Raw genomic sequence first — 25080 nt, 5'->3', positions numbered from 1 at the left:
ACGGGACCGACAATTATTTCTGCATTTCGATACAATTATATAGCCCGACCTCTTTGTTTTTCCGTTCATGATCGAGGGGTTTGACACAATCTAGCCGGCTAATACTTGATAATTGGCACAGCTTGCTACCGCCTACTCGATTGATTTTCTCTCCATTATGCCATCATCTTGGCACGTGCAATCTGTGGTTTTGCAGATTATTCGCGCGTCTGCAATAACATGATGGCTACCTGTTTGTGGTTCCTTTCAGCTGATTGCAAGTCCGTAGTCTGACCATTTTTGTTCTCTGGCCTTGCTACTCACCCTTTCATAGCCACGGACCCCAAATACCCTGAATACCTGTCTAGCTCTTTGTCACCTACTATAAGATCATTAGAACACTCATTTCGCTTCTGTTTAGAACGCCCAGCTTGCATTTGACGCGGATTAAGTAACTCTCCAGAGGTCTCCAGCTATATTAAATGTAACTCCAGAGGACTCCACTATAGTTAATGGAGGTAGTCGGAGATAGGCACAAGTCATAGTTTATCTTTCACAGCTCTCTCCAGTAATCCCGGTTAGTTTTCAATTCAACGTCGCGTGTATCCGTTATAGTTACAGCCCTTCGCTCTGCTGTGTGCAGCAAGCGTTTTATGACACATTGTAATGGCATTTAATAGAGTAACTAGCATTCATAAGGCAAGTTAATCTGCTAACTGTACATTGTTCCAACCTCCCACGAACCTCTGACCCATGGGAGGATTTGAATCAGATCACGTGACATAAACCAACCTATCAGAGCCCGGCCGCTGCTTTAATTCCTTGGGATATGCTGCTATTAAGTTATGTATTTTATTAAGGTTCAAACACTAAACCATATGTCTGCTGTCTGCTGTAAATTTAACGTTTTGCGGAACGAGTGCTTGTAACCGAAACAAACCCTACACTTGGTTATCGCTGTATTTTAGCTGGCCAGTCTCCCGGTCCCCCACAAAGGAGCCCTGCTCTCCTCGTGAGATCAGCTACATAATTTCAAAGCCAGTAGATTACTAATATTTAGTTGCTCCGCTCCACGAGCTTCATTGTCGCAAATAATTACAATTTTGCTGGTATCATCTGATGTTTCTGCCAATACAGACCTTTAACAAAGGATGATTTGCCTATTTCAGGTTTTGGCGTTCTAATGCTAATTTCGACATGATTAACCTTCTGACAAAATTACCATCGCTTTGAGCATGCCCCTTATAATTCATTTTTCTGATATATCCGATTTCAAGATAGTTGTTTTCGCATTGTCTCTTAGATTAACTGATTCTCGGGCGCTCTTCTCGATAAAATCACGTAATTTGTGGGTGCTGGCCACGTTGGTCACTACAAGTACAATTCGCGGGTACTCGCTAATTTCGTGCCCCCTGGCCCTACCTAATTATGGATAATTGAGATTGCTGGTGATGGTACATTATTTTAATTGTTGATTAAACAGGCCTGATTAAGGGTACACATGACCCAAGTATCTGGTGTACGACACACCCTTAGAACACTAGAGCACTGCATGCAAGATCACACTGACAAAAACCTCATCAGCCGCGGGCGGGATGAATTTTTCAATTAGGGTAACCAATAATTACATTACTGTTAAGTGAGCAAGCTTCCGGATATCTTCCCTCCTGTTTTGAACGCCTCATAGGGCAAACCTTCATATTAGTTTCTGTGTTTTTTAGATTTGTCAAATCGCATTGTTCGCAGTTTTTTGGCATTACGAACCGACCCCTTATAGCGAATTAGACTGTATAATCTTGAAAATCAATCCGTTTAATTCAGTCTGCATTTTTACAAGGTTTTTGTTTGGTGTTCGGTTCTAGACTTTGAGCTCTATAAAGTTCATAATTTTGGTGCGTTCCTCAACACTGAACCATTCGTCCAGTTGGTTGTTCGGCAAAACTCCATACTCCATACTCCATACTCCATACTCCATACTCCATACTCCATACTCCATACTCCATACTCCATACTCCATACTCCATAATCCATACTCCATACTCCATACTCCATAATCCATAATCCATACTCCATACTCCATACTCCATACTCCATAATCCATACTCCATACTCCATACTCCATACTCCATAATCCATACTCCATACTCCATACTCCATAATCCATACTCCATACTCCATACTCCATACTCCATAATCCATACTCCATACTCCATAATCCATACTCCATACTCCATACTCCATACTCCATACTCCATACTCCATACTCCATAATCCATACTCCATACTCCATACTCCATACTCCATACTCCATAATCCATACTCCATACTCCATACTCCATACTCCATACTCCATAATCCATACTCCATACTCCATACTCCATAATCCATACTCCATACTCCATACTCCATAATCCATACTCCATAATCCATACTCCATACTCCATACTCCATACTCCATAATCCATACTCCATAATCCATACTCCATACTCCATAATCCATACTCCATACTCCATAATCCATACTCCATACTCCATACTCCATAATCCATACTCCATACTCCATACTCCATACTCCATAATCCATACTCCATACTCCATACTCCATACTCCATACTCCATAATCCATACTCCATACTCCATACTCCATAATCCATACTCCATAATCCATACTCCATACTCCATAATCCATACTCCATACTCCATAATCCATACTCCATACTCCATACTCCATACTCCATACTCCATACTCCATAATCCATACTCCATACTCCATACTCCATAATCCATACTCCATACTCCATACTCCATAATCCATACTCCATACTCCATACTCCATAATCCATACTCCATACTCCATAATCCATACTCCATACTCCATACTCCATAATCCATACTCCATACTCCATACTCCATAATCCATACTCCATACTCCATAATCCATACTCCATACTCCATAATCCATACTCCATACTCCATAATCCATAATCCATACTCCATACTCCATAATCCATACTCCATACTCCATACTCCATAATCCATACTCCATACTCCATACTCCATACTCCATACTCCATACTCCATACTCCATAATCCATACTCCATACTCCATAATCCATACTCCATACTCCATACTCCATAATCCATACTCCATACTCCATACTCCATACTCCATAATCCATACTCCATACTCCATACTCCATAATCCATACTCCATACTCCATACTCCATAATCCATACTCCATACTCCATACTCCATAATCCATACTCCATACTCCATACTCCATACTCCATAATCCATACTCCATACTCCATACTCCATACTCCATAATCCATACTCCATACTCCATACTCCATACTCCATACTCCATACTCCATACTCCATACTCCACACTCCACACTCCACACTCCACACTCCACACTCCACACTCCATACTCCATACTCCATAATCCATACTCCATACTCCATACTCCATACTCCATACTCCATAATCCATACTCCATACTCCATACTCCATACTCCATACTCCATAATCCATACTCCATACTCCATACTCCATACTCCATAATCCATACTCCATACTCCATACTCCATACTCCATACTCCATACTCCATACTCCATACTCATTAATCCTAGCTCAGGCTTACTTTCGTATTATTGGCACTGGTTCAAGTGATACTTATCATCAACCAATGATATGCAAATTACAAGTTGATGAGAAATTTCGATTATAATTTCAAAAGAATTTTGATTTCTCATTAAACGGCATTGATGCATCATTGATGAGGTGCTGTCTGGAACATCTTATACAATGGCCTCCGCGCCGACACCGGCTAGTTCCTGGTCTCATGCCCTTCTCAAATTCCTCGGTTTTAGATGCTCAAAACTTTCATCAGTCCCCTAATTATCACATAGATTAGCTACTTGACCCCTTGCAGGCTGACTGTCACCTACTGAGACAAGCCCCAATACATTACAAACGTTAAGTAGATACGAATTATGGAAAGGCTCGATTCATTTGATAACAAGCCGATATAATGAGCCCGTATTCCGACAATGATCCTACTTCCCAGATTCTCCATACCTGTGTTTGGCGGAGGGCCTATTCTTAGCGTGCCCTTTGATGAGGATGGTTTTGGGTCATTGTGAGAGAGGCTGAAACAAAAGGTAACACCCCATCAATCTGTATACCGACTACCTGTAGGACCCACAATGAGACTTGTTAATTATCAGCACACGCCGCACAGATTTCTAATGAGCGCTTCTCCTGACTACGTATTGAACAGCAGGCGGGTAGGGCTCTCTGATTGATGGTTGCTCACCCCTCCACAATAGAGACAAAGGCCAGCAGATTAATTTGAAATGGTTAACCAGCGCCATCAATCACAAAGCACATGATTGACGGCTCCATAATTCATGGGCTATCGGTTGTGGTCCTTGGTCATTAAACTAAACCGGTAAATAATTCATGGCCGTGTAATTTTGATCGGGGGTTAAAACAATAGATTTCAACGGGTCAAGGTGCCTATTTTACCTGTCGACGAAGCAGAATTTAAATGGGAAATTATCGGTGCTGGTTTTCAATGGGAGCCTCCTCTTCCCTACCTTGAGTCAAATCGTTAACTTATTTCATTTGAATGGTGCAGAGAGACCCGGTGATGACTCATCTGTTACCCAAATTCGTTTAGGCATTTACAGTATGATTATAATTGTAAACAGTAGACCTAGTCACAGTTTAGATGATTCCATTTGCTCTCGCCAGAACATTTTTGTGACACGGTTCACCAAACTGCGATCATTATCTTGGTTAAGATCTATTATGAAATAATCTCAGATAGATTTAAACTGATATAGTGCCAGTGGTAAGGACTGTCTGTTAGGCTTGGTTTGTGCGAGGCTGAAATTTATTTGAAGTAGGGAGCATTGGATTTGATTAATTTCTTGTATGGAATACCCATGGTTCACATTAACATTAAATAAATGTGTTTTAATATCTTATCTCTCAACTTTTGGTTTTGATTAGAAAATTGTATTTCATCTGTCTAATTTTCCTATACACTCAGCTTCTAAACATTTCCCGCAATGTTATCCTAGCTTCTCCGTATTTCGCAGAACGGCAAGCATAGTAGATTATTTTGATCACGTGGTTATCACCTGAAAGTGGTAGCTGAATTAATGACCGAACTTTTAATGTAGTCGCTAATTCTGCGGTAATACTAGTAAAGTCTTTGAAACCAGTCCACACCGGTGCTACAAGTATAAATACTAAATAGCAGCTGCTATGCAATCTCGGGTTAATTCTGCTGATATTAATTAAATTATTTGGGTCCTAAGATTGGCGCTGTAAATACTTACTAATGTCCTATCTAATCTTACCCATGTCTAGTAACATTCTGAAACCTGTTTGTATTTATTATTATTGTGGCTTGGTACCGGTCCAACAGTAGCTGAATCTTTAAATCATCGGTAATAATATTTCAGACTATAGGACAGCCTGAAACCTTCCCCTCTCTCTCTCTCTCTCTCTCTCTCTCTCTCTCTCTCTCTCTCTCTCTATCTCTATCTCTCTCTCTCTCTCTCTCTCTCTCTCTCTCTCTCTCTCTCTCTCTCTCTCTCTCTCTCTCTCTCTCTCTCTCTCTCTCTCTCTCTCTCTCTCTCTCTCTCTCTCTCTCTCTCTCTCTCTCTCTCTCTCTCTCTCTCTCTCTCTCTCTCTCTCTCTCTCTCTCTCTCTCTCTCTCTCTCTCTCTCTCTCTCTCTCTCTCTCTCTAAGATGGCAAGTACGTACGGTACAGGGCTTCAAGTACGTACGGTACAGCTACTTTTAAAGGTACGTACCGTACAGGCCCTATAGGGTACAGACTTTTTTGGGGAAAAATGAAACTTTTTTCAAAGTTAGTGGAGTACTTGCAATGTTCCTTTAGTATTATCATAATTTTATTTGAGGTGGTAGTCGAAGAGGAACATGAATTATTAAGATAGTAAATTAACAGTGAGAGATAAAAATGAACAGTGACAGAATCAGTATCACATTTTAATGTGCTTATTGGAGTAAATAAACACTAGTTTTTCAGCAAGCTGAGGCTTCAGCCTCAGCCTTCTTTTATTCATATAATAAGATATTCATATGATAAGATATTCGTAGTCTCTAAAGTTTGTTTCACACATTAATGAGGATGCGCTAAAAATCGCGTAAACAACATCTGCCAACTTTTTCAACCAACATAATTCAAAGCGCCAAATCCAATGTCACATGGTCCAACCCTTCTTGCTTCTGGAACATTCTTGTACAACTGCTCTAAATCTAATGGTATAAATTGAAGTGCAGCGATGAGCGAATTCAGCTTCCATGAAAGTTGTCGTGTGAACGTGGTTTTTGTGCATCTTTTTGCAATTGCAAGCATTGTACCTTTCAGCCCAAGTTTAAAAGTACGTACCGTACAGCTATTTTTAAAGGTACGTACCGTACGTACTTGCCATCTTAGCTCTCTCTCTCTCTCTCTCTCTCACTTTCTCTCACCACATGTTTTTAGATTTAGTCACGTGACAAATGTTGACTCATCAAAAGGTGCCGGCTTAACTAGTGTCTCGTAAGTGGGGCCTGATTATTATGATTATTATTGGTAGCTGTAGAAAGTTTGGTAATAAACTAGGAACACGTGCCAGCTGCTTGACCCATTGAATGAAAGGTAAAACATGGCTAGTTGCTGAGCCCTAGCAGGCTTTGTGTCCAGAACAATAGGAATTATTGGTAACAAGTCATGGCTATAGTAATTTTAAACCTAGCTTAACTTGCTCTCTCTCTCTCTCTCTCTCTCTCTCTCTCTCTCTCTCTCTCTCTCTCTCTCTCTCTCTCTCTCTCTCTCTCTGTGTGGCTTGTATTACTACATATTGTTTAATGTTGTAATTGCTTGTGCTCCTGGTCACATGACCGCGAGCCCCACGCGTCACTGTTCTTCCCTTGTCGTCTACTGGTGACCTCATTTCTCCGGTCCTTCTTTCTTCTGTCTTCCATCCCTTCTCCTTCCTCTCTTCTTTTTAGCTACTTAAATCCATGGTTCTAACCCACAGTGCAGAGTAGGTCTCTAGTCGGTAACGCGTTACGGACTCATCACGTGACAGCAACTGCTTGTTTTCCTGTCCTCGCATAGTATCGACTTATATATTTGTGTTGGATCGCAGCTTGCCCGCAGCCATTTGTCCGCTCATATCCAGCGAGAGTTGTTTTTGATAATTAATTAAGTGCCATCATCGGCCACTACCATCTCGCATTACTAGATTAAATTGCTTCTCAATATCCCTCCAGAATTACTGTTAGTGGTTTTCTGAGTTAACGGCATAAGCGGCCATTGTGGCTAGCTGGGTTTTGAGTGAGTAATTTGCGAATTGTGAAATCAGTGTCATCATCACTTGTTTTATCTGCGCTCAGTTTTTTATCATTTCCTAATTTTCCTAACATTGTTCGTGAGCAACACTTAAACGGGCTACTTCCAGTTTAATTCTGCACTTGATACATCTGCAGACCCCGAGATTCATTATCCTGACCAATAATTATCAGTCCACTTTATAGTTCACCATATTCAAATATCCAATAATGAGTAATGATTTGCTTTCATACTTGTAACTTGTCTTGTTTACGTAATGCTTTAATCAGCTAATTTAAGAATTAAAGAGGGTGTATTTTAGTGGTCACGGAAACTCTGGAAACATTAAACCCAAATCATGCAATTAGAAATTGACCACCTGCACTTCCCATGTGATCCGAGATCCAATTGGGAGATTGAGACTTGTATCCCAGATCGAGTGGATTGTATCTAATTTTATCGGACTAGTTGAGTCACCCTTGCCGGTTTTACCACCTTATCTTCTGTCAACCTAAATTGAAACTTAACTTTATTCTCGTCATCGTAAATGTTATCTTTTGTGGTTAACTGCCCTAAATTTTATTTGCCCCCATGATTCCACTGATTATTCCGGTTTGTTTGTCACCTGATAATTTCCAGAGCCCCTTTTTCAATCTTATCTTGATTAGATAATTGTTCGCTCTTCAATTTTCGGGAAGCGGGGTAAATCAAATTTAACCCAAGTAATTCTATTTTGACGTCCGTTTACATTGTTTACAGAAAACATATTTACTCCGCGAGTTATCTCAATTCTTGTTGCGACATCAAATGTTTCATATTAATACCTTAAAATATGAAGCTGGCATCAGACGTCTGTTAATGAAGTTGTCATAATCTTAATCCGAATCTGTCAACATATCTGTTAACGTTCATTAAACACCATTCGAATGGTTGTGATCGCCGTCACAGCCTCCTGTAGTGCCAGTCAAGCTGGCGGCGTCCAATCACCAGCCTTCTAAGCCGTCACGTGACTTTTGAACTGGCGTGTGCATTAACTTTGACTCGAGCGCTCATTAAATGTATCGGCATATGGGGTTCAGAATTAAAATCAATCTTATCGACGGTGATCGTGCTGGTTAGCAGCTTCAATTTGTCACATTTGATAAGCTCAATATATTTCTGATAGGTGCATATCAGAGCTGGGTCTCATCTCTAATATCACTATCAGCTACTACTTTATTAATCACATGTTCTATCTGAATTTCATCTGCGCAAGTCTTATATCAGCAATTAATCTATTTACCAATTTATTTGCCCAGAGGGATGCAGCGCTCTCGCGAGTGTCTGACGGTGTCGCGTGTCTTCACTGCACTGTTCCTGAAACAGTTCCTCACCTGTCATCTGACATCTCACTCTCTCTCTCCCTCCCTCTCGACCTTCTATTGATTATCACAAACTGTCTCCTCTGTACTATTGTACTGCAATCAATATTATATACAGCGCTACCCACTGTTATCCATTCCCAGTGCCACAACGCCCACGTGACATTTTACGATCGTCTCAATGATCTGATTGATCACTATCACCTCATTCATTGGCCGATCAGTTCTTGAGGTGTTTCAACCTTCGCAGTATAATCGAGCCGTTGAGAAACTTAATAAATTACATGATTTACAGTTCAATAGCTTGTAGTATTCAGTAGATCTCGACACTTCGCTCCAATATCGTTATTGGATTCACGTTGTAGCTGATCATCAAATTAAGTTTAATTTAGATATGCTAGAATCTGTAACGAGCCGATCCTGTCACGTGTCCAGCAAGTGATTGCCTTTGTTGGATAGCGCGTGATAAACCTCTCTCCCGTCCGAATATCTGGTTATATAGGCACCTCTGTCCCGAGATATCTGTTCTCTTATTCGAGATATCATTTGTTTCTCATCTATCATCTTCTGATAGTTATCTAAAGTCGGGAGATGACTTTATCACCCAGTCTGACTTTTGTACCTTAGCCTGAGGTTGATACTGCCTTTGTGGAACAACATGTCTAGCAGTTTCTTACCCGGGTAAAATGATTTCATATGAATGATCGAAGTATATTCAGTGGCCGGCATAAATAAAAGGGTCCATTTCCCATGCACTATAGCGGATGCAAATTGATTCAAATGCCTTGGCGATATCGAATTAATCTTAAGTTTTCCCGGTTTAAACCCTTTAAGAGCAGTTCACATCCGGTCTAATAAAGTAATCACTTGAATATTTGTATGGTAATTTGAAGTTAAGAGAGCATTAAACCGCGCCAACGTGGCCCAACTTAAAGTTCCTGGGCACATGATCCACAAAACATCTCTCACAGGTGTTCACTTTTTCTTTATCAGTAGATAAACAGGGAAAGAGTGTTCGAGAACGCCACAGTTGATCGATACTAGTATCTCCCGCTATACTAGTAATGTGATACCGTTAACAATAATCGTTAATATTTATTGATATCTTCCTATTGCTCTTTCAGCCCCATTTTCGATCGCAAATGAGTTAATCTGATTTTCTTTCAAATTACTCGATCTTTCCTAAAAAGGTGCTAAAAGTTATTGATTAACCATTCCATTTGGTTTCATTAATCATTGCATTTGGCACTTCTTAACATCGTGTGATCTTGTGACTTGTCAACTTAAATGATAAGGTTCAGCAACTATGTCCTGTCTTTGGATAAAACCTATATCACTGATTAATGAGCATATCTTTAGGAATAACTTAATATAGGTCCCAGGAATTATTGAAGGTTCGTGTCAGTGCTCCACTCCCAGGGTCTTCTTAGTTTCGTAGCCTCTAGCATTAAATGAATGCGTAAACTTTTAATTGATATAATTGAGGGTACTTAACTGTAACAGTTAACTTTCCAAAAATATATTTGGAGAGAATTAAACCGATTGCCGTTAGATGATACTTACAGTTACTTTTTGCTACTGTCTGCTATCAGTTGACGACCTCCTGTTCCGTTAAATACAGTCCCGGGATTTATATAGAGATTATGGAGGGTTACTACCTGGTTAGCTAACCACAGGAGGATGGAATGCTGGCTCTCATACCAGCTAACTGTCGTCTCCCCGTCCTCATACCTCGTATTACCGATATGTGGAGTTGCAATTGTTCAACATATTTCGTACAGCGTGTTTTATTGCAATGAGTTGGAGCCGCCCCGGTTGGAACTGGTCACTGGAGTCGTCGCTCTAGCCATTATTAAAAGCAATGGTTGAGTCGTTGAACTGCACATGTGTCTCGCCGCGTGATAGTCTGCGATCTTCCCGTCAAATCTTTTGACTCGGAGCTCGGTCCCCGACTCTCGGTGCCCTGCAATCCTGATTAATAAACCGGACCGTAATTTAGTTAATGCTCTGTTGAAAGAGTCTATTTCAGGTTTCAAAGAGTGCGATAAGTAGGGGAGTGTAATTCTTACCCCGTCAAGGTTTGAGCTGCTCAACCAGAATCTAGTAGACGGATTTTTATTGGTTTTTCTGTAATTTTCACGTGTTCCTATTGGGCGGCACTTGAAATGGAGGGCTCCGTTTATTGGCTCCCGGAGTACGTCTAGACAGCACGACCAACTTTTAGTAACATCAAGACATATTATTACAAATTTTCTTTATTTAATTTAAGAGACTTTTATTGGTTAATTTGTTTACTTCAAACCTGGCTTATCAGTTTTCTTTGTGATAATAGGATACTAAAGGTGACATAATTAGAAGGCCATTCAACCTGTTTCAAACCTGAGAATTATCTACTTATCTAGTGCTAAGGGCAGAGCGTCCAGTAATAACGGGGTCTAAAATTCCTGAACAATGGGTTACGAACGCAGTAAACCCGTAACATCATCCTGATTTCGGGGACTCGTGTCACATTAACACAGTCTCAGCTCACCTTCGAAATACTGTGATCAGTTTATTGGTTTTGGGACATGTCTTACATCCCTGATCAGTCGATGACGTTGTTATTATTTGTGTAAACAGCTGTGTTATACTAACCTTGCCCCGTTAACCTAGCTTCACTGGAAGCTGCTTCTTGACTCTCGTGACAAGAGAAATCACGTGACTGCTCCTCACACGTGTCCTCAACTGCGACGTCACGTAATCACGTGACTCCTAGTCCCGTCTCATACCGGTCCGCGCGGGGATAATTAAACGGCGGAGCAGCAGTTGCTTTTGTTTATTTAAAATGTCACCGTTAATGTGGAGTGTAGTACAGTGCTTGTTACGGTAACTAACTGTTTGCTTTACCCCGCCATCACCTCACCTTCAATAAATCTTTACCCTCGCCAATAACCTTTCTCTGTGAGTAGTTAGCTTGTTTGGAGGTTATTGGGCTCGTGAGGCAGACTCAATCTGTAGATTAATCAATTCTTCGCCGTCTTTATCAGTTAATTTCAGCGAATTTTGTTAAATTATCCTCCCTCGGCGTCGCTTCCTCAATATCTTTTATGTAGTGGAGTTGTGCTCGTGAGTTGCTGCGAGACGTGGTTAATTTAAACTACCTTTCCACGCATTAGGTGCCCGGTATAATATAGATCAGTTAGCTGGTTTGAGTTTATTGGGCGCCACATCCCCAATTATTCTCCTGGCTGGGAATACTTCAATCTGTCTGACTTTACCGTTACAGTAAATATAAAATTATGAATACGCTACCATTTTGATCATCTTCGAAATTTCGGAAGAATCGAGCCATTCTGAACATATCGTCTTTAAAAATCCCCTTGGTTCAGTGACCATGCCGACCAAAAGGATTATCTTAACATTAATCCTAACCGATTCTGACTTTATTCTGACTTGCCTTGGGGCCCTCACATTTAGAAGCAGAATCTCTCACTTGAGTAGAACTAATATTGTGGAACGCTTTACGTAGGTACATTAATCAGGTATTGCAGATCTTGCGATCGTTCCAGCTGTCCGTAAATATTAATGAACCCTGGTCCCTGCCAAAAAATATTTTAAAAGACTTGTACTAACTACGTAACTGCGGAGTGCTCCTGATTTGAACTTTTATCTGGGGTTCTTTTTTTATTTCCATGTAGTTCAACTATCGTCAATGCTTTTTTTCATCGTGTCCTCAAATCTTGAGATTCGTGACTTTAGGACATTGAACAATGTAATTGGTATGTATGGATTGCAGCACTTGCCCGGAATTTAGCTTGATATTGGTATTTTAGCGATTAACCAAGATCAGCCCTCACTCTTGGCAAGATCAACGTCTAGAATTGAGCTGAAGTCAAGCTAATTCCACCCCCGTTAATTACGTTACCTCCAGGATGAAATTTTAATGCAATTTTTGGTCCAAGATAAACAGCGATATAGGAAATTTGGAGAACTTAATCTAATGAAAATAAGCGTGTAACTGGCCCTGATGTGAGTCAGAGGGATGAGTAATATGTTAATGCTAGACTAGATATCGGACAAATGACCCGCTTCCAGGACAGCAAGCCCGTGATACTTCATACCATTGCCTTGTAATTTGTCTCCACTATCCATGAAAATGACTTAGATTCCTCCTCTTTTTCAAACTTAGTCATTGTCCCTTTCCGCTACAGTTTCCTGAATTTGTAAAGCAGTGATAGCTTCATTACGACCCATTTCATGCTTCCGACCTAGCAAATACAATTGTAATTCAATGTGAAGCGTTTAGTAGTCTACGGCTCACTTCTCCTTAATTTCTTTACTCGATTCTCTTCAACTATCTTTTCGGCTCTTTTCAGTTTGATTTCGTTATTGCCTTTAATCTCCCGATAATTTTTTCCTGCGTTTTTCTAGTTCAATATGGATAATGAACCAAGGCTTAGTTCGGTTCAGTAATAATTTTCTGTATCAAATAGTACCGAAATTAACTGCGATTATCATTTAATCAGCGTTTAAGAATGTCATAAAGTAAACTAACTCTCGCACGATAGGATTAGGTGCAATCCCTGCTTTTGTTTACTTGTTGAAACAGTATCTTGACTCTTGAATTAAGACTGTCCATGTTAAAGTTTTAACTTAAATTCACTGATGCGTTACGCAATTTCTTTTGGCAGTGAAACATTGTATAATTTTTGCAAGTACTGATACTTTCTTCCTTTCCCCTCAAGGAGAATGGACTTAGAGCACAAATACGGAATGGATGCAAAGATAGAACACAAATATTTTGATCTCGTTCGCGAGGAGTACGTTGACGGAAAGAAGAGGACCATCAGACGGTGTAAGATATGTCAGCGAGACTACAAAGGAACAGCCAGTGTAAACAGCAACTTTATCACTCATCTCAAGGTTTCAACTTTATCCTTATATATTTTTCAGAACCCAAGGATTTCAATAACATATTATACTTTTTTATGTTTTAAAATTGTTCAAATCTTTCAATTCAATGATTCCAATATATTTTGAATGCTAACTCCCAAACTTTCAGCACGTGCATCCTGAGCTGTTGCACGATTGGGCGCGTAAGAAGGCGGAGCGTGCGGAGAAAGCCACCTCCTTCCTGGCTCGACATCAAGGAACCTCCATGCTCCCTGCATATGGACGGAACTACCTTACTTCCATCGCAGCTCAGGTCGGTTTCAGTTAATTTCTTTGAACTTGGATTTCATTTTAAAGTCGTGTTTATTTGGTTTTATTAAAGTTATAAGACGGCTTTTTGGTGGTTTCCTTCTGTGGTTGATTACTTCATTGTTATAAATATAATCGATTTCCAAACCGTTATGCCTGGACTTTTCGTTAAGGTCGGTGGTTTTCAACAAATCAATAAACCATATAATTATCCCCTGGTTTGCCTTCAATGCGATGACCTTCGTCAAACTTTCCCATAAGTTCGAACTAAGTTTTGGTCAGTGCGGTTTAAGTAGTTTTAAGTAGACGCATTACAAATGGCCTCAGAAATTCTATTAGTCGTCCTCCCATTTTCACACAGTATGAAAACCATTGGGCTGGTTAAAAATGTAGTGGTTTGTTATTGAGAAGTAGTGGCCACGAAGACGCTTTCCAATCATTAACCAGGCCAATATTGGTAAACAAGTCGTTGATATACTAATTGTGGGAATATGTGAGTTTATTTAACCGTACTGGTTAATGTCCAGTCTCTGTCCTGGTGGGAGGAAGTGAACCTCCAATTTGGCGGCACGTTGTGAGAAAGTTAAGAATTGTGCCTCCTTCTTGGCTGTGAGGAGGAAGATAGCAAGCTACCGATATACTATCTCTGGATACATTATCCCCCTAACTAGTAGTAACATCCTCCAAACATTGGTAAATAAGCTCCTCACTGCCTGCTGGTCACCAATATAATCGCTGTATTTGTTAATGATTGATCGGTGCTGGCCTATTGTCCAAGCTAAATGCCCTCAATAAACAGTGATTATTAGATTAGTTGAGATGGAGCGTGCAAGGCTCACCGCACACGTGTGGGGTTGTAATGTAAACAATCATTAGTTTGGTGACTGTTAATGTTTCAAGTGAGTAGATAAGTGGAGGATTAGTCTTCTGTATTACCCTCCGGTTAATGGAGTCAGACAATTCTGTCTGAGCGGCCTAATTGCTCACAATAACTAACTTATCGGAAATAAAGCGCTCTAAACCGATAGTATTATTTGATAAGGGATCGGGTTAATGAAAATTAAGTAGTGGAAGCGATACAATGAGCTGCTTGTCTCCTAATAGGCCAGTCTGATCCGCAATAATGATTTCTAATAACCTCCGGAACTCCGCTCTTCACATCCAACTAAATGAAGGTCGTGGTCATTAAGCGGACTAAAACGCTATCATCAGCAATAATCTTCGTCATCCAGGCTAATGTCATTATTCGGAACTGATATTTAGGATCGTTGTTTGGTGAAGGGAGGAATAACGTCAAATAAGAAGCATTTAATGAGAGGGAACCTCGTATGATGTGCCTTGTTCAACTGGTTAAGTCTAAATATAATTGCTCTGTGGACCAGGATAACTAAGCCTGCTTAATGGACCTCATTTAAAAAATCCTGATATTGAAGGACAAGGACATTATAGTACTCCTGTCTCCTATAAACGAAACTAAACCAGTAGAAAGTATCTCGGATAGAGAGCAATAATAAAGTAGATTGGATCGAAACTAGGGCAGGTCATTTATATTGTCTATAACGTGGCCCTGTAAATCAGATGCACAATGTAAAAATACTCCCACTGATACAACCATACTCGTAGAACGAGTACTACTTAGGAAAGATACCGAAATACTTGATCTCTAAACTTATGATATCTCCACAGGTGCCTAAAGCAGAGTTCCTGAGTAACCCTCTGAAACACGAGGGCTTGACCCCGACCAGCCTGGCCTCCCTGACTAACATGGGACAGACAGATGCAGACAGACAGGTCGCTATCATGAGATCTGTTCTAAACTACCTTGTTATGGACATCCAGCCTGCTTCTGTCATCAACAGGAAGGGGTTCAGGAATCTCATCAGAGCTATGCATCCTTTCTTTGGGCTACCCACTGCAACTCAAATCAGAGATACTCTCATACCCTCGGGTAGGTGCTTGGTAGATAAACAAATCTCTAAATTCCTGTCTAGGTTCCAGAAAACACGTTCGCATTCCATTTCCAACTATTGTGACTGTTTCCGGGTTAGGTTGACTCAATTTTTATGGCCGGAAAATGATGATATCAAGGATATCACAATTAATATAATCTAGGTAATTGCGTATCTCGTCACACTTTCTATTTTCGTCTTAGTAAAGTCTGTCTGAAGCTCAAAGAGCGGCGGAATACAGTAAATTTAATCTTGTTGATACTAAGTGATAGATATGATAGATCTCTTAACCCCTGATTCTCCAGCATACGAGCACGTCAAAGACTCCATCATCTCTCAACTATCCCTGGTACCTGTGGTGAACCTGCAGATATCGGTTATATCCAACTGCTTTGTTGCCGTCACTGCTTACTACTTAAGGTGGGTTCTTCATGTGATATACATTCACGGTAATCTCTAAAACTTCTCTTAAAAATCATTTTCATGGAATATGGCAACGTTATCAGGCATTCTTATCTCACGTGATTCTTGAACTTAACCCTGAAGTAACCCTGAAGTAAACTTGAGCCTGAAGTATCACAAACTGTCCTTATTCGTACTGATTTACAAGAAGAATTCGATAGTAACGGTATCAATATCTCTGCAGTGTATACTGGGAGTTAAAACATCATCTCCTGGCTGTGTACGTGATATCGCCTGGAATGGAGTGGGAGAATCTTGTAGAGCAGACCAAGCATGTTTACGGGATCACGAACAAGATTTACTACGAGAAGGTCAACAGACTCTCGCTTGAAGACTTCACCAGAAATTCCAAGTAAGTTGAACTTTTTTATTCGCCCTATTCTTTGTTGTTTGTATCAAGACTATTTTAAGAATTACTATTGTTAGTAAATATTTGTTTTTGTTCCCATGGCAACAACTACCTCATAAGTACTAAAGTACGTGTCGTGGACTGGATAAGTTACAAATTTAGCTCTGTTCTATTATTTTCACAGTCCTCTCTAGTTCCCTAACTATCACATTGTGTTATTATGGGTTTGCTCTATCGCAGGTTGGACAGCACCACTAAGGCAGACAATGAGGCCACGTCTTCGGATGGCGAGGGATCTGACCCAGTACAGACTGACTCCAGCTTCGCTTACGTTATCACCAAGGTACTAACAACAAACAATAATTCTTTCTTCTCACAACAAAGCGAGTTCTGTGTTATTAAGCCAAAAACAAGCGTTCTTTGGGGGTGATAATGGCTAATTGTATTAACTCTTTAGTCCCCTGACACAAAGACAGAAGGCTTTATTTTCAATTGTTCAGGTTATCCACCAAGCACTGAACAATCCCAAGCTGACCCGCCTTCTTGACGAAAGATGTGCTACTGTGAACCAACAGAGTCAAGATGGACCACTATTCACTCCCTTCTGGTTGCAAGTCCTTTCCAAACTCAGAGGTAAATAAATTGAATATTCAAAGTTAAAATATTATAACAAGTTTTATATAATATTATAATGAGACCTTCTAGAATTTGTAACGCTAAGCTCTTCGTTAAACTGTACAGTAGCTATACTCGGGCGATGTAAGTGTGGTAAAAACTTCGTCAACCGTCACTGACTTCCGAATATCCGTCAACCAAATGAATTTTGAACATGGATTAAAACATTTAACCTTTATTCTAAATTAATAGTCTATGATTTCTCCTCAGTGTTCATCAACAATAACAAGGATGTTGTCTCTCTGAAGACAGAAGCTAATCTGATGACGACCAGTGTTAACAACAGTAACCACTCGACCACCATCACTAACTCACTGAGTAATGGTATAACCTCTACTCTGAACAGTGGCATCGCTACCTCCCTCAGCGCCAACATTAACACCTCCATCAACAACTCTCTTAACTCCTCTCTCACTAATGGCATCATTACTTCCCTCAGTGGTGGACTTACTTCTCCACTTGCCAATGCATTCCCAACTTCTCTTACCAACGGAATTCCCGCTTCTCTAGCTAACGGGCTCCCAGTCTCTCTAGCTAACGGGCTCCCTACAAACCTGACCAATGGACTGTCAGGAAGTTTTCCTAGCGTGATACCAAACATGAGTCTAGCTAGCAGACTGTCACCTCCTCTAGCAATGGTTTACCTACTTCTCTCAGCAATGGTATCCCAACCTGCCTAGCTAACGGTCTAAGTAACGGCCTCAACACATCTCTCAACTCATCTCTCAACTCGTCTCTCAACGGATTGAAAGGTGGGATGAATGGACTGAACTCTACTTTGAACGGACTCACTAGTGGTCTGACTAAAGGTTTGCTGAACGGCTCTTTGAGCAGTCTGAGTCCTCCAAGTAACATGAACGTCAGCCCAACCAGCAGTATCTCACCTGGGAAGGATATAAAGACAGAGACGGTCCTGAATTCTCCCTTCTCGGCTCACAACATCAGTATCTTACGAGACCTCTCATTGGCTGTGGAGCTGATAGACATTCTGGAGCCCTTTGAAGAGGTAAGGCTACAAAGCTGGCACCTCACATCACGTTTCACTAGGCATATTATTATATATTGTTATTGTACTTCACACCACTTATTGTAAAGGTCGGTTCAGACAAGTGTCTAGCCACAATGCCTCCCTCCTGCCTATTAGATCATAGTCTTAAAAAGTTTGAATAAGACGGGGTAGATGACCCAGTAATTATGTTTACCGTTTATTTTACCGCGTGACACCTGTCACTGTCAACTAGCTTCAGATAAAATGTGAAGTCCAAGCAATTGTTTTACCTCGCTCATTGTCTTATTCTTGTCCAGTAGCAACGACTGTCAGTGTCACAGATCTTCGGCAAAATATCGGCAAATTTGATCCTGAGTTGGAGAGTGGCTTAGAGAATGTTAATGAAAATTTGCTTTGGTTTGCGGTCTATAATTAGTGCCAACTTCAAGCCTTGCTTGACATTAATATAGACACGGGATCTTTTGTATTCGGACTGTAAACTATGGATAATTTATTGGCTCATCGGCTAGCAAGGACCTTCGGGGCACCAATTTATTAAAGGTATCATAATTATTGAACTAATAAATATTAAACTGTCCAAATATTAAACTGTTGACAAAGGTCATCATAGTTCTTTTGTAGTAATCTAAATGGTATTATTATTTTCCAAGTTTGTGTTAAACCATAGTTACCTTCCGCACTGCTTTGTTTAAAAACTAGCGACGGACATTATTCGTAATATATTGTGGTCAACAAGTCTGTCTTAAAAACAGCCTTGTAACGAATAACTAAGTGTTCGCCCTCTTCCCAATAGTTACTCTGATTACATCTAATCTGGCTTTTAAAAGAGATATTCACTGTTAAAACGTTGGCTGACTGCAGACATTCTCACTACACAGACCACATGTCCTATTCGCGTTTCCTTTCTAGTCTTTTCACCTGTCCACCCTAACCATATGTCATTACTGCCCGTCAATCGGGCGATATTCACAGATCACCTTCAATAAGTAACACAATCGATATATATATATAATACAATGAGTAGAACGTAATATGAAAACTTTCCGTTAGAGATGAAAATTAAAGTTTCGGTATGCGAACCGTCTCCGCGACCCTCGCTAACCCTGAATTGTTACAGGTATACAATCTGATCTCAAGTGATACGTCACCAAGTGTTGGAATAGTAGTACCGAGCATCCTGTCCCTGGACCAGCTGCTGAGAGAGATGAAGCCTACTCACTTGGGGGATGTGGTTGTTAACCTCAATACTGCCCTCCAGAAACACCTTACTCCCCTCCTGAAACAGAAATACTATCAGGTACGGTTTTAATACCACTGTCGTCTGTGCCAATTATAAAGTCTTTCAACTGTGAAGCGATTTCGTAGGCTGGGTCGCCGAAACCTTCGATAAGTTCACGTCTCATTCTGTCGAACGAAGCCCCTTTATTATCGGTATTTTACGGTCGTCTGGTGCTACAGCCGCACGCACCGCTAATTTACACGTGTCCGGGAATGAGTATTTATGGAGTTTAATCACAGTATAAGTCTGGGAATTAGATTAAATTACCTGCTCAGAGGTTGGCTGATTTGGTTCTAACTGAAATTCCCCTCAGGAAGCAGCAGCGCTTGATCCCCGCTTCAAGATGAAGTGGTGCAGGACCAGTCAGGAAGAGTCCGCTGTCCAGTCTAAGTTGGAGGAACTGGCCCAGGAACTCAGGATCAGTAACCCATCTCCTTCCACCAACTATTACAAGGCCGATGAGAACGTCAATGACTCTAAGGTTAGTCGTGTAACCTGTTTATTCGACCTCTCAAACACGTGCACTGGATACAAATTTCTCAAAGCTAAACGAATTATGACATGATTTCGTTTATCTGAAATTAAATAAGTGTCAGAATTTAGATCATGTTTAGACGGTATAATTTAATTATCGTCACCGAGAACGTGGCACTCTTTGTACCCTGGATTAAAATCTAAAAATTTGAAACCGATTTAATGCATCCTTTTAAACCATTGTTGCTAAGATTCGCAAATTTAAAATTAATTTTAAACAATCAGAGTTTAATCTCAAGATCACGCAACCTGAAAGTTGAATACCAATGACTTCGTTAACTGTACCCTGCTGGAAGTTGAGACCAAGTCCCCGTTATCTAACTTTTGTTGGCTGGCGACTGAATGTCTAGAATTAAACCGAGATAATATTTCAGGCGAACGAACAAGCAACAAAGCGAAGAAAACTGTTTGCATTTCTAGAGAAGAACGATTACAAGGACGTCAAACCCAGCAGTGCTCTTCTTGTCGAGTTCAACGATTTCGTCAGAGACCAGCTTCTGCTAGACTGCGAGTGTCCGTTTAGGTGAGTCAGAGTTAATTAGCTACTTAATGATTAATTACGATTCTGTCATTCGTTTCAGGTTGATTCGGGACTGCAATCTCCATTTTATCTTTGATTTTTTTAAACGGATTTAAGATAAAGCTAGGCGAGGTAAATGTTAACCCAATCCCTTTACCAGATACTGGCAAGAGAAGTGTGGCACGTACCGGTGTCTGGCCCAGTTAGCCTACTACCTGTGCTCTATACCAGCCTGTCCGCCTCCTGTAGACAAGGTCTTCCTCGAGTGGACAGTGTCCGTGAACTCGTTCCAGCAGTGCAGCTCGCTGCAGGAGCTCGAGAGACTCTTCTTCTTAAACGTGAACTCGTCACTCTGGTGAGCGGAGTCACGGACCCAGTAGCTCTGTCACGTGATCAGGATCACGTGACAGTGAGCTGTTCTTCAGATCACCTCTAAGAGGATGTGCAAGATAGTGTGGAAATGTAGCGCGCGGGTGAGAAGATAAGAAGATACCCAGACTGTTAGCTCTAGAGTAGGACTTGTTATAGAGATGTATATACTGAGAGATTTAGTAGCCCAGTTGTCAATACACAGGATATTGGGCGGTATTTTGATTTTGCCGTTTTTTGGTGGTGTAGGGGGATGATGCCCTGCATCCTCAGATCATTATAATTAGTGACTTAGTTGTCAACTCTTGTACTCAATTGGGCAGCCTGTAAATCGCTGCATGCACCCCTTCCTCTAGATAATTGTAAAAAACAATACAATCCGTCACACGTGGAATACAAGGAATACAACACGTGCGATAAATTAACTTTCCATTAGTCACGTGCGTTGACATTAACACGTGGAGTAAGCAATGTTAGCAAATAATTATTCCCCGCTCAGCCTCTAGCTTTACCGTTGGAAATCATAATGGGCAGTAAGTGAGCACATGCAACACATTAGAAAGAGTTTACAAGAGCATGCCGCATGCTCTCCTAAAATACAGGATAATGGCCTCCTGGTGCACTCTCCCCCACTACTAGCTAACGCTCTGACTTGAAACTGAGTTTTAGAGAGAAAACTACCGGCCTTAGGTGAATTATAGTGAATAGAGATAGAGTATTAGAACTGTAGACAAATATAACGGTTATATTGATGGTATGAAGATGAATTTTATGATAGAGATGTTAAATGATAGTGTCACATTTGAAGCTATTGTTAACATTGTTGTTGATCAGATCTCTTATAGCTTGTTGTTTGCAAGTTAACGCGTGAACGATGATTCAGCTGATTACCAATGATTTTTATTTATTGTGAATTGTGTATAATATTACGAGCCAAAATTACTAGCGATTATTGTGTTGCCGCTATTTTTAACCATAGCAAATAAGCAAAGGTGTTCGTTTCACTTCTCTCTTCAATTCGATTCTCTCTCAAATTTATTTATGTGACATGATATCATTTGTTCAGGTATACAGAATCATCTTGGTTAATCGTTAACTTAAGTAAATTAAGTAAAGCCCAAAATAATGATCCATAAAATTAGAACCTGCCACTTACTTAACTGCCAAATCAAGCACATTCGGAAAACGTCAACAAGTATTCTATCAGAATTCGGAAGTTTTACGGTGTAAAATCTAAACAATTCGAATGAAAAATTAATGTATCTGATAGTGTTGTTATATATTAGGACCTGTATAGTATACATGTATACATATTACATTGTATACGTTATGGATAGATCTATATGTCGAAAATAATTATAAATATGTACCTTTCTTTTGAAAGAAAAAGTTTGTTAGCCCTTTCGATGAGAAGGATAGGGAACTTATACTTCTGAGGGAAGACTATTGTACCCCTTGCTTCAGTTTCCTACTATGGTGGTACAGGACACAGCTGAGATATTGAAAGTAATAATCCTGGAGAACAGAGAATCCTTGAAAAGAATGAAAATCACCGAAATGTACTATCAGTACCAGTACTGGCACTGGTAGCTCATTATCAATGATCAAATACAAAATATAAACTTTCCTCAAGCCAAGATTTCGGCTTTGACATAATTAGTATTACTGCCCAGTTTCCAATTAATGGCAATGCTAGTGAACTGTGAATGGTACAAGACATGGTCAAGGTATTGAGAACCAACATCTCGGAGAAAGCATTGATAAACGGAAAATCATCAGGTTTTATATTACATATTAAATAAAAGCTTTTTGTCGTTTCCTTGACCGAAGTTTTACAGTTTTGACCAGTGACCAATCATGTCATTGAGGTAAGTGTGAGTTTCACAGGTCACAAGTTTCACAAGAGGTACTGGAAGCTGAATATCGGAGAAAGATTTGATAAAACTTTGGCATTTGGAGGCTAGGAGTTCGCCGCTTCGACGCGCCGCGCAAACTAGCATTCTTACTTCGCATTCTGACTAGATCGTTGCTTTAGAGAGCAACGATCTGGAAGGGTTGACATCTTCAGTCAAATAAATAATAATAATAATAATAGGATTATGGCCACATAGCCATCTCGACAAAACTTGAAACCCAACTGCACTCTACGTTACTGGGCCGCGCTCAGCCTGCACTGTCATTCCGCCGAATCTCTATGCGGTTTTTATGAACATGATAGCCTGAGGTCCCCAGGTAACACTCTACGCTATTGCATATTGCAGTTCGCACAATATTTTCAAATATAAGGAAAATTGTGAAATGTTCTACCATGTACTAACATTTTCAGAGTTTATTGATAAAAAAGATATTAGTTTTCTTTAACCCAAATTTTAATGTTTTGACAACATTTTTTCTTCGTTCTTCGATGATCAATTGATTGTTAATGAGTTCAATGTGAATGCATGGCACAACACACAAGACACGACTGTATTCGTGGTACTGAATTCTAAATTACCGAAGCAAGTTGATTGACGATGCAAACCCTTCCAGATAAATGTTGATTGACGATGTCAACCCTTCCAGATCGTTGCTTTGCAACCATCTCGATGCAAAGCAAGAATGCTAATTTGCGCGGCGCGTCGAAACGGCGAAGCTCTCCAAGATAGATGCTGAATAATAAACGGAAATTCGTCAGAATAGAATGACAACACACAAGACACAATTGTATTTGTGGTGCTAAATTCTAAATTACCGAATAAAGTTGATTGACGATGCCAACCCTTACAGTTCTTGTATCACGTGGTGACCCCCACTGTCGCTTCACTATAGTGAAGTAGAGTTTCTACGATACAGGGGAGCCGCGCAACGTATGACAATACAGTTCTACATTCCAGATCGATGCTTTGTAAACCAAAGCAACGATCTCGTTACCTGAGGACCCCAGGCTATTATGTTCATAAAAATAATAAAGATTCGGCGGAATGACAGGCTGAGCGCCGCCCAGTAACGATCTCGAAGCAAAGCAAGAATGATAATGCGTTTATGTTTGACGGATGTTGCTCGTCTAAATTTCTTCGAAGTAGCGCGCGCCGGGCCAGATCATTAACAATGGTCAAGTTTATGTTGATGAAAAAGGATTTTATGTTTGATGTAATAATAAACGGAAATTCTTCAGAATAGAATAAAAGGCCAGGGGACATGTTTCTTTGGTGACAGATACAAGATAACCGCACTGTAAAACGTTTAAATTTGTTAAAGTATTAATTCGAAAACTAATTCGAAATAAGTTCAATTTGCATCACGTCGTAACCCCCTTGTCGTTTCACTGAGTGTAATTTCACTGAGTATCGTGGTCACGATACACAATTACAGCCGTGCACTCGTGCGCGGCAGGTTTACAACGTTGAACGTATGATATGACAAAGTTCATTGTGAATGGCACAACACATAAAACACGATTGTATTTGTTGGTACTAAATCCTAAATTACCGAAGAAAATTGATTGACGATGCCATACAACATACAACATACAACCCTTCCAAATAAAAGCAAAGCAACGATCTTGAAACGAAGCAAGAATGATAATGCGTTTATTAGGTAGTGCGCCATCGACAGTGAGCCGCGCGTGCCTTGTAGGTTTACAACCTACCAGGACGCGCGCCGAGTTGGACTCGTCGACGCGGGTCCAATATATGGAACAGATATTTTACGAGTATCACCTGTTAACATCAAATATGGCACCTAGGCGAAACTCACTGATATTTCCAAAATAAAAAGGTATGACAAATTTGGTACAAAAATGTTAAAATCCGAGCAACAAGCAAGTTTATTGTTATTGTGCACCCCCTACGTTTATGTGTTTGGCGTTATATGATATTGCGTGCGAAGCTAAGCGACGACAGACGACAGATAAACGTCCTTCAACAATCAACGTGCAACGAAGAAAATATTTATGTTTGATGTAATAATAACGCTACAGGGGGGCCGCGCGGCGGGTCATACAACGTTGAACGTATGACACCATTTTGCTTCGATCTGGTAGTATTTCGAAAAGAAGGCGCGCGCTATAAACTT

General features: G+C 40.3%; 3 protein-coding genes across 5 annotated transcripts in view; all 3 read left to right on the top strand.

The window, feature by feature from the left end:
* LOC134824460 (H/ACA ribonucleoprotein complex subunit 2-like protein) overlaps positions 1-25080 on the top strand; it is an 86980-nt gene that overhangs the window by 6071 nt on the left and 55829 nt on the right. The window lies entirely within an intron of this gene.
* The window catches only part of LOC134824470 (small ribosomal subunit protein uS15-like), a 55352-nt gene that overhangs the window by 6071 nt on the left and 24201 nt on the right, over positions 1-25080 (top strand). The window lies entirely within an intron of this gene.
* Positions 13429-22018, top strand: LOC134824359 (uncharacterized). Its single transcript, XM_063836254.1, has 12 exons — positions 13429-13602; positions 13742-13885; positions 15568-15829; positions 16136-16250; positions 16477-16644; positions 16882-16984; positions 17142-17274; positions 17527-18322; positions 19443-19622; positions 19918-20085; positions 20513-20661; positions 20819-22018. Exons 1-8 carry the CDS (start codon positions 13429-13431, stop codon positions 17994-17996), a joined length of 1569 nt encoding a protein of 522 aa, XP_063692324.1. The 3' UTR covers positions 17997-18322; positions 19443-19622; positions 19918-20085; positions 20513-20661; positions 20819-22018.

Source organism: Bolinopsis microptera, chromosome 1, assembly GCF_026151205.1.
Source record: "Bolinopsis microptera isolate Bmic1 chromosome 1, MBARI_Bmic_1.0, whole genome shotgun sequence".
NCBI lineage: Eukaryota > Metazoa > Ctenophora > Tentaculata > Lobata > Bolinopsidae > Bolinopsis > Bolinopsis microptera.
This window is presented reverse-complemented; position numbering and strand designations above follow the sequence as displayed.

What these genes read in the sequence shown, in the direction of transcription:
- LOC134824359 (XM_063836254.1), top strand. Translation starts at nt 13,429, where the DNA reads ATGGACTTAGAGCACAAATACGGAATGGATGCAAAGATAGAACACAAA. An exon ending in AGATACTCTCATACCCTCGG is followed by an intron (nt 15,830 to 16,135) that starts GTAGGTGCTTGG and finishes CTGATTCTCCAG; the next exon opens with CATACGAGCACGTCAAAGAC. An exon ending in AGTCCTTTCCAAACTCAGAG is followed by an intron (nt 17,275 to 17,526) that starts GTAAATAAATTG and finishes ATTTCTCCTCAG; the next exon opens with TGTTCATCAACAATAACAAG.